The 9933-nt window shown below is 36.8% G+C and overlaps 1 protein-coding gene across 1 annotated transcript in view; it reads right to left on the minus strand.

Moving 5' to 3' along the window:
• The window catches only part of LOC107726287 (ubiquitin carboxyl-terminal hydrolase 20), a 32506-nt gene that overhangs the window by 10278 nt on the left and 12295 nt on the right, over window positions 1-9933 (minus strand). The window contains exons 22-23 of the mRNA XM_016535823.1: window positions 7411-7479; window positions 7123-7281 (exon numbers count right to left, since the gene is read on the minus strand). Coding sequence (XP_016391309.1) covers window positions 7127-7281; window positions 7411-7479 — 224 coding nt within the window. The 3' untranslated portion in view covers window positions 7123-7126. The remainder of the gene's footprint in view (window positions 1-7122; window positions 7282-7410; window positions 7480-9933) is intronic.

Below are 9933 nucleotides of genomic sequence, written 5' to 3' on the forward strand. Positions count from 1 at the left end.
ATTTTCCTGAATAAATAAATGACAAAGTATATATTTTTATCTCATTTGTTTGATTGGGTTCTCTTTGTCAACTTTCAGGACTTGCATGGAAATCTGATGATTTTTTTGGGATTATATTTATGCAGAAATATAGAAAATTCTAAAGGGTTCACAAACTTTCAAGCAGCACTGTATATATATATATATACGTTGTAATAGCAAACAAGTAATTTTAGGTAGGTAGATAGTATGCAGAGAATAAGAGGCATTAAGAAACAGACAAAATAAATTTAAAAACTGAAGAGTTGAGCTATTTATTTTTAGATTTAGTTGTTATTGTTGACTAAAACTAATCAAAACTTTTCGTTAATTGAAATTAGGATAAATATATAAATAAACATAAATATAAAAAATAAATATATATTGCCTTGGCAACTAAATGACACAAAATAAGTTTAAGTACTAAAATGACTAAAGCTGAAATAAAAATAAAGTTAAATAAAAATATAAAATAAACTAACAAAATGAGCTAATTATAAATATTATTAAATATAATTATAGTATATAAATAAACAAGAATGACACTGGGTAAACTGTCAATGTCCAGTGCAATTTATTACAACATTTAAAAATATATATTTTAAAGAAATTATTTAAAATCATCAGATAAAAAAAGAACAGAGACAATTAGAATGCTAGTTAAATAACGATCTCCATTTCAGTGTGAGCATGGGTTTAGGTTTTGCAAAACAGATCTGAAGTTTATAAATGGATCAAACTAGTTATGAGTGTAATCCCATCACAGCCATTGCTCATAGATCAGGAAGACAATTCTGGGAACAACAATATTGTCATTTGTCATTGTGTATATCAACTAATAAAATAAAAGAAACAGACACTGTGGAGAAAGAACATGCTTTATTTTTCTATTTGTCAAATCAGACAGATCTTAACATTTAAATCACTTAAGTTAAAAAGACATTACATCAGAAGTTACCTATAGGAATTTTAAGTTCCTGCAACAAAATATGTAACAGACTATGTAGTCCTATACACAACTCAGCAATTCTGCACAATGCTGACCTGCTTATGAGAAAAGAAGACATTTCTTAAATAAAAACTGTTACATTTTATTATGTACAAAGAATACATTTGAAAAGACATACTTAAACTAGTATAACAGCATTCTATTAACATTTTGTAACATCTGATTCGCCTCATTGCACGTTCCCTTAGTGAAATGTAGTTTAGTTACGCTAGTTTCATTTGGGGCTGTGGTGCTGCATCATTAAAACATTGTAACATATACATGATGCAGCTTTTAACAGACAGCACATCAAGCATTTGAGTAAGTAGTTATGTTTTTGCCAGTCTGAGGAAATAGAGAAAATTTTGAGGACCATTTAATACTGAACAAATATAGTAGCTTGCGCAACCCTGTGTCAGAGTTGGGGCACTGAAATGAGGATATGCATTAAAGATTCACTTCCTTTGATTGGGACAGAGCATGGAGCTATGCCAAAACAGAGGATTGTAAAGTGCATTAAAACAAAATTTAATATTTAATGGCAGAAAAAAAAAAACGCATCCTGAGCTTATAATATTAAATATTATCTTATATTGTATGATGATAGTCAAATTTCAGTAGCATTTGAGTAAACGGTCCTAGATTAAAGAAAACCTTTATCATCAACATGAAAAGGCAAAGTCACCTATGACATCACAGCCTGTCGCTACTTAAGATGAATCAGAAATCGGAAATAGTTTTCATAAATCACGGAGGTATAGGAAGTGAGCTGGAACGTGGACGTGAAATAGTGAAACAGTTTAATCCTTCACCACCATTATGATTCATTGATTCATTGCAAAAAAACTCAGTGTCAACATGCTTGATTTCATAGTGATATAGTGGATTTGGGTGGCAGGGAAAGCTTCTTTGAACATGCAGGTACTAAGTTCAAGCCTTATTTTGCCTAGGTAGACGTCAGCAAAGAGCTCTTACAAAGATTTGAATGTGTCCACTCCTGCGTGATGCATTATGTATTTACCTCTGCACTACTGAGAAAGGCTTACATCACCGCCCTTAGTCCCACTGACGACAGCAACAAGCATATCACCAGCACGCATGAATGAAGCTTGTTCATGAATGTTAAATATGTTTTATGTGCGTGTCTGATAACAGATTTATTCACTTAATAAATAAGACCCCTTCCTACACTAGGAGAGCTCTGTCAGAGTTAGCAGATCCACAGAAAAGCTCACAAAGTGCTTGTGAGACAGAAATGTAAGCGCAGTGCGTAACGGTCATCCACACATGGGTCTTCATTACCTACAGCAGAGCAAAGAAACAAAGAAAACCTATCAATAACAACTGAAGGTTTTATCATATTTAAAATAATATGATTATTTTATTATTGAGAACTTTTCTGTCCCCTAGGATGATTTTACAGGAAAAAAGTAACATTATTTATATTTTTTCCTATCAAAATCATCCTAGGGGACATTAAAAAAAACTCACGTAAAAATTTGTATTAAAAAAAAAATCATAATTTTAAAGTAGTATATGTATAATATATAATAGTATATAACTAGTAGTATATGTTAGGAGTTTTCTAAGTCAAAGACAGTGGGCCTCCCTTTTAACACAATGTTAATTTTAGATTTTTTACACTATGATGATCTGAGAGAGTCATTAACAAACTGACTGTTTATTTTCATTTTTCTTAGCTTTTTTTTTTTAAAGGTGCTGTATGTAATTTTTTGGTCTGTACCAAAGCATAAGAACACCATAATGCATTCGCAGATATTTAGGAAGCATGCTAAGTTCACATAATCGTTTCTCTGAAAAACAACGCTAAAGCCAGTTATTCTACTTTTAAAATTTTTGTTTTCTGTTTTTGTTTTGGTCTGTTGCGTCTGAGGAGGAGAGGTGGGAGAAACAATATTTTGAATTTTCACTGCAGTAACCCTTTTAACCGCTAGCTGTCAATATTATTATTGTTATATACAATATTGTGCCAAAAATCTTGGTGTTCTTTTTGATTGTAGCCTGAGTTTTGAAAAGCAAATTAGTGCAGTGGTTTTTTTCGTTATCGAAAATCAAATCTCTACTCTCTTTAAAACAGTTTGAACAGATTATTCACTTGTTTATTTTATCTAGTCTAGACTACTATAATTCCCTATATTATGGTATAAGTCAGTCCTCTTTAATGCACCTACAGCTGGTTCAGAATGCTGCTGCAAGGATGTTGACAGGCAGACGGAGGTTCGATCACATCACTCCCATACTTATTTCGTTAAACTGGCTACCAATCAAATTTAGAATTGTTTTAAAAATTTTAACGTTTGTTTTTAAATCTCTACATAACCAAGCACCATCATATCATTCACAAACCAAATCGGTCCCTAAGATCTAGTAATCTTGGTCTCCTCTCTGTTCCTAGAACGAGGTTCCACTGCAGAGGTGATCGAGCCTTCGCTGTTGCTGGTCCTAGTCTATGGAACAAATTACCAATTTCTGTTAGAACTGCGTCCTCTTTACCAATTGTTAAGTCCCTGCTTAAAAAACATCTATTGTCAATAGCTTTTATCTAGTTATATAATTGTGTTTGTGTTATCTTGTGCTCCCTTATATTGTGTTTTCAAATTTCTCTGATTCTAGTTGTATTGTACAGCACTTTGGGTCAACCGTGAGTTGTGATGAAAGTGCTTTATAAATACAGAAGAGAAAAGAAAGAAATATTACATACTGCACCTTTAAGTTTTGTTATTTTTTAGTTCAAGTTAACGTCAAGTCCATAGCTTACTCAACACATTTTCCAAAATGTGAATCATTATAATCATGTTACCATCTCACACACACACACACACACACACACACACACTATCAAAAAATACATTACACATTATACCAAAATCCACCTGAAAGTTAATCACGACCTTTATCAGATCTAGTGACAAACATTTTAATGAAGACGAAACAAAGTTGAAGATCTTTAATTGTTCAGGATTTCAAGTAGTAGAAGTGCCCCTATAATTGAAGAATCACTGTAACTCTCTTATGACACACACACACACACACAAGTGTGATGTATTTCTTTAGTGATGAATCAGCCAGTCTACACCATACCGGTCTGTACCATACGCTGATGAAACATGTCTAGTATTAATGGTTCTAGAGCTTTTCTCAGACCTAACTTCACTTTCTCAGACTAGAGGATGTATAAAGGGTTCCCCTCAAGTTCACACAGGTAAACCAGAAGAGTAGATGTAATACACTGCTTCAGCTACACACACGTTCTGTAACATTTGAAAACCAAAAAGTGGCTAAATACTTGTATTCATTTTGAACAACATATCTTTTTTTACTCATATCAAGCCTAACACAGTTTGTTTCAAATAAATTATACTTGGTTTGACATTTTATAGAATGCGAAGAAATTCACTACCGTTCATTCAAATAATTCTAATATGCTGATTTAGGGATCAAGAAACATTTATTGTCATTATCAATGTTGAAAACAGTTGTGCTGCCTAATATTTTTGTGGAAACAATTATCAAGATTCTTTGATGAAAGTTAAAAAGAAAACAAATGATAAAATAGAAATAATTTGTAACATTATAAATGTCTTTACTGTCACTTTTGGCAAATTTAATACAAGTATATACAGTATATATATGACATAATTTGCGGAATTCTTAAAAAAAAAAATCGTTACTTTCCCTAAACTTTTGGACAGCAGTACACATAACACATACGTACATACAAGTGTGGCTTAGTGTTTAAATACTTTTTTGTGGTTACTCTGTGTCTTACCCTTTCAGAGGGCTCTGGTCTCTGCCTCTATCTTCCTTTCACCATGTGTGTCATTGTCTGGGGGGCTGATGGTTTGCCGCACTGCAATCTCTGGCCCACCGCCATAAATACTTAACAAGTACTGCCACGTTTCTTCAGATATCTGCCCATAGTCTGCGCCTGCAAACCAAGCCATAGATAATGAACAATATACAAACACACATATGCAGACACAGAGTCAGACAAGGTTTTGAAACACAAGATGAGTCACAGACATGTTAGTTTGACGCATACACACACAGTCCATACCTTGTTTAAGCTGGATATGTCCGCCTTTCATTACTGCAATCTTGCTGTTGTCAATGGGGCCTGGTGGCTCTAAACCAGCAGAGAGAGAAGAGAGAGAAGAGAGAGAGAGAGAAGAGAGGGAGGCAGAGATGAAAAAGACCTGACCTTTAGGTCCTGACCAAAGTATGACCTTTACAGTGCATAAGCAAACATTCTCTTGAAAATACAGAGGGTGGTCTTGGCAGAGCTAGAAGTCTCGCCATTGGTTGAGTCGATGTTGCCATGTCAGGCTGGTCAGAACACTCAAACAAACAGAGCAATGTTTTAAATGTGTTTCAGAGTCACAGTGTTTACAATTTTTGGGGAGTACTATTACATCAGAAAAATGTACCTAAATGTGACATGGACTTTTGCAATGCTTTTTACACAAAGCCTTAAAGCAGGGGTGTCAAACTCAAATCCTGGAGGGCCGGAGCCCTGCAGAGTTTTGTTCCAACCCTGCTCCAACACACATACCATGTATTATTTTACCATGTCAAATAATCCTGAAGGACTTAATTAGTTGGATCAGGTGTGTTTAATTAGGGTTGAATCTAAACTCTGCAGGGCTCCGGCCCTCCAGGAATTGAGTTTGACACACCTGCCTTAAAGGGTCAGTTCACCAAAAAATGAAAACACTATCATCATTTACTCATTCTTAAGTCATTCTTCAGTAATTTTTCTTTTCTCAATGGAACACAAGTTAAATATATCAATAAGATATTTTGAAAAAATGTTGCAGGGATTTTTGGCCAAATAGTGAAAGTCAATGGAATATTTTTTTCAAAATGTCTTTGTGTAAAGAAAAAAGAAAGAAAGTCATACAGGTTTGGAATGACATGAGGCTGAGTAAAGCCCGGTTCAGACGACACGATTTTTTTGTCGGTTAGGACAGTCACTGTTCCAGATTACACGATTTTGACTCCTAAAATCTTGTCGTATCATGAACAAGAAACATGTCAGACTACACGTTTCTACCCGAACATTCTTCATTTGCCGTCTTTAACGATGTGCGTGCTTGTCATCGATAATGCGGGACTAGACAGATGGTGACATGAGTGTAAACAAACAATGGCTAGCAAACAGCGTGTTCTGCCCTGTCTTGTCGTCAGAAAAGCCCAAAAAGAAAGAATACCTAACAGGGACACAAATCTGGATTGCATGAAGAGGACTCTCAAAGAGAACTGAGGTAAAATAGTTTTTAACTGGCCTTTTCCACTCTGTCGCGGTAATCCCTCGAGAAAACATCATAAATGCAGGAGTATTGTAGCCATAGCTCCACGAACATTTCCTCCATTGTGAAAATTACACCTAGCAGGACCGATACCGTTGTCTCTCTTTCGTTTCGGCATGTTTGAAAGCATGTACGAATGCACTTCTCTGCTCCTATTGGCCTGTGTCTGTGACAGAACTCGTCGTGGACGACGGAAAAAAAATTAAACATGCTAGACTTTCTGTGTTGATGTCGTGAAGCGTCGCAGACATGGCATCGGTTGTCGTGCACTATGACACACTACACGAGATGAAACGATTGAATCTTGCGTCCCGACGGCCATTGTCATATACGAATCCCCACGACACCCTACGTCAAGCAAATCGTGCTAAAATCGTGTAGTCTGAACGGGGCTTAACTCTCATGTCTCGCGTTGCCAGTAGGGATGTCTCAGTAGGGCTACAATTGCCATCTAGCGGTTGGGAATTGCAGTTGCATTTTTATTTATAAAATGAAAGACAGCCGAATATCAATATTATCATATAATGTGTATGAATGTAACATTGAACAGCTTGTGGGATGCATGACATCATATTATCAAATGCAAGTAAACTTTTGAAACAACTGTCACTTTTGGCAAATTTAATACAAGTATATACAGTATATATATGACATAATTTGCGGAATTCTTAAAAAAAAAAATCGTTACTTTCCCTAAACTTTTGGACAGCAGTACACATAACACATACGTACATACAAGTGTGGCTTAGTGTTTAAATACTTTTTTGTGGTTACTCTGTGTCTTACCCTTTCAGAGGGCTCTGGTCTCTGCCTCTATCTTCCTCTCACCATGCGTGTCAGTGTCTGGGGGGCTGATTGTTTGCCGCACTGCAATCTCTGGCCCACCGCCATAAATACTTAACAAGTACTGCCACGTTTCTTCAGATATCTGCCCATAGTCTGCGCCTGCAAACCAAGCCATAGATAATGAACAATATACAAACACACATATGCAGACACAGAGTCAGACAAGGTTTTGAAACACAAGATGAGTCACAGACATGTTAGTTTGACGCATACACACACAGTCCATACCTTGTTTAAGCTGGATATGTCCGCCTTTCATTACTGCAATCTTGCTGTTGTCAATGGGGCCTGGTGGCTCTAAACCAGCAGAGAGAGAAGAGAGAGAAGAGAGAGAGAGAGAAGAGAGGGAGGCAGAGATGAAAAAGACCTGACCTTTAGGTCCTGACCAAAGTATGACCTTTACAGTGCATAAGCAAACATTCTCTTGAAAATACAGAGGGTGGTCTTGGCAGAGCTAGAAGTCTCGCCATTGGTTGAGTCGATGTTGCCATGTCAGGCTGGTCAGAACACTCAAACAAACAGAGCAATGTTTTAAATGTGTTTCAGAGTCACAGTGTTTACAATTTTTGGGGAGTACTATTACATCAGAAAAATGTACCTAAATGTGACATGGACTTTTGCAATGCTTTTTACACAAAGCCTTAAAGCAGGGGTGTCAAACTCAAATCCTGGAGGGCCGGAGCCCTGCAGAGTTTTGTTCCAACCCTGCTCCAACACACATACCATGTATTATTTTACCATGTCAAATAATCCTGAAGGACTTAATTAGTTGGATCAGGTGTGTTTAATTAGGGTTGAATCTAAACTCTGCAGGGCTCCGGCCCTCCAGGAATTGAGTTTGACACACCTGCCTTAAAGGGTCAGTTCACCAAAAAATGAAAACACTATCATCATTTACTCATTCTTAAGTCATTCTTCAGTAATTTTTCTTTTCTCAATGGAACACAAGTTAAATATATCAATAAGATATTTTGAAAAAATGTTGCAGGGATTTTTGGCCAAATAGTGAAAGTCAATGGAATATTTTTTTCAAAATGTCTTTGTGTAAAGAAAAAAGAAAGAAAGTCATACAGGTTTGGAATGACATGAGGCTGAGTAAAGCCCGGTTCAGACGACACGATTTTTTTGTCGGTTAGGACAGTCACTGTTCCAGATTACACGATTTTGACTCCTAAAATCTTGTCGTATCATGAACAAGAAACATGTCAGACTACACGTTTCTACCCGAACATTCTTCATTTGCCGTCTTTAACGATGTGCGTGCTTGTCATCGATAATGCGGGACTAGACAGATGGTGACATGAGTGTAAACAAACAATGGCTAGCAAACAGCGTGTTCTGCCCTGTCTTGTCGTCAGAAAAGACAGGGACACAAATCTGGATTGCATGAAGAGGACTCTCAAAGAGAACTGAGGTAAAATAGTTTTTAACTGGCCTTTTCCACTCTGTCGCGGTAATCCCTCGAGAAAACATCATAAATGCAGGAGTATTGTAGCCATAGCTCCACGAACATTTCCTCCATTGTGAAAATTACACCTAGCAGGACCGATACCGTTGTCTCTCTTTCGTTTCGGCATGTTTGAAAGCATGTACGAATGCACTTCTCTGCTCCTATTGGCCTGTGTCTGTGACAGAACTCGTCGTGGACGACGGAAAAAAAATTAAACATGCTAGACTTTCTGTGTTGATGTCGTGAAGCGTCGCAGACATGGCATCGGTTGTCGTGCACTATGACACACTACACGAGATGAAACGATTGAATCTTGCGTCCCGACGGCCATTGTCATATACGAATCCCCACGACACCCTACGTCAAGCAAATCGTGCTAAAATCGTGTAGTCTGAACGGGGCTTAACTGATGACAGAATTTTTATTTTCAGGCAACCTATCAAGTCAGCATTTATTGGAGATTGTGATTGACTGTTCCTCCCTATTATGACATAAAATGTGAGTGAAGGGCATCTCAAACAAGACCAAAAAAATTAGTGTGGGACTTTTGTCCATCGGGAATTGATTGGATTGTTGATCATTTCATGTGAGTGACAAGTTGCTGGAGGAAAGGGATTACAACACATCTGGCCATTGGACAAACTAATTACCCAGCCCTCACACTCACACATCATCAGAGATGAGACGTCATTGTAAGGGGGAGGGGATATTAATGCTTTTGATTAAAGTTTATAAGGGCACACAAATAACAAAATGTGCAAGGATAAATTATTTGTAATAAATACTGCAATTTTCCATTAAAGGAGACATATTATGCCCCTTTTTACAATATGTAATATACGTCTCTGGTGTCCCCAGAATGTGTCTGTGAAGTTTCAGCTCAAAATACCCCACAGATCATTTATTATATCATTTTGAAAATGCCTATTTTGAGTGGAAGCAGAAACACGCTGTTTTTCAGGCCTGTCTCTTTAAATGCAAATGAGCTGCTGCTCCCCGCCCCTTTTCCAGAATAGAGCTGCGCCTTTACAGCAAAAAAACATCTGTTTTGGTTCTGATTATCATGTTTATCGCACTGAAATCATGCTGTTTAAACCATATGAGTTTAAACTTCTGATATACGGTTTTCTGAGTGCACACATCCGAAGCACAAGAACAGAAAGTGGCTGTCACAGCATGTGAGTACTAAACTAAGTTCACATTAGCACGTTTAACAAGTTTACGTTAAAAACACACATGAGTTACAAAAAACAGTCGGTTATGTCTGTGAAGGTAAACAGCTGAGAAATAAATCGCATGTT

The sequence above is a fragment of the Sinocyclocheilus rhinocerous genome, unplaced genomic scaffold (genome assembly GCF_001515625.1).
Source record: "Sinocyclocheilus rhinocerous isolate Xijiao unplaced genomic scaffold, SAMN03320098_v1.1 scaffold486, whole genome shotgun sequence".
In the NCBI taxonomy this organism is placed as follows: domain Eukaryota; kingdom Metazoa; phylum Chordata; class Actinopteri; order Cypriniformes; family Cyprinidae; genus Sinocyclocheilus; species Sinocyclocheilus rhinocerous.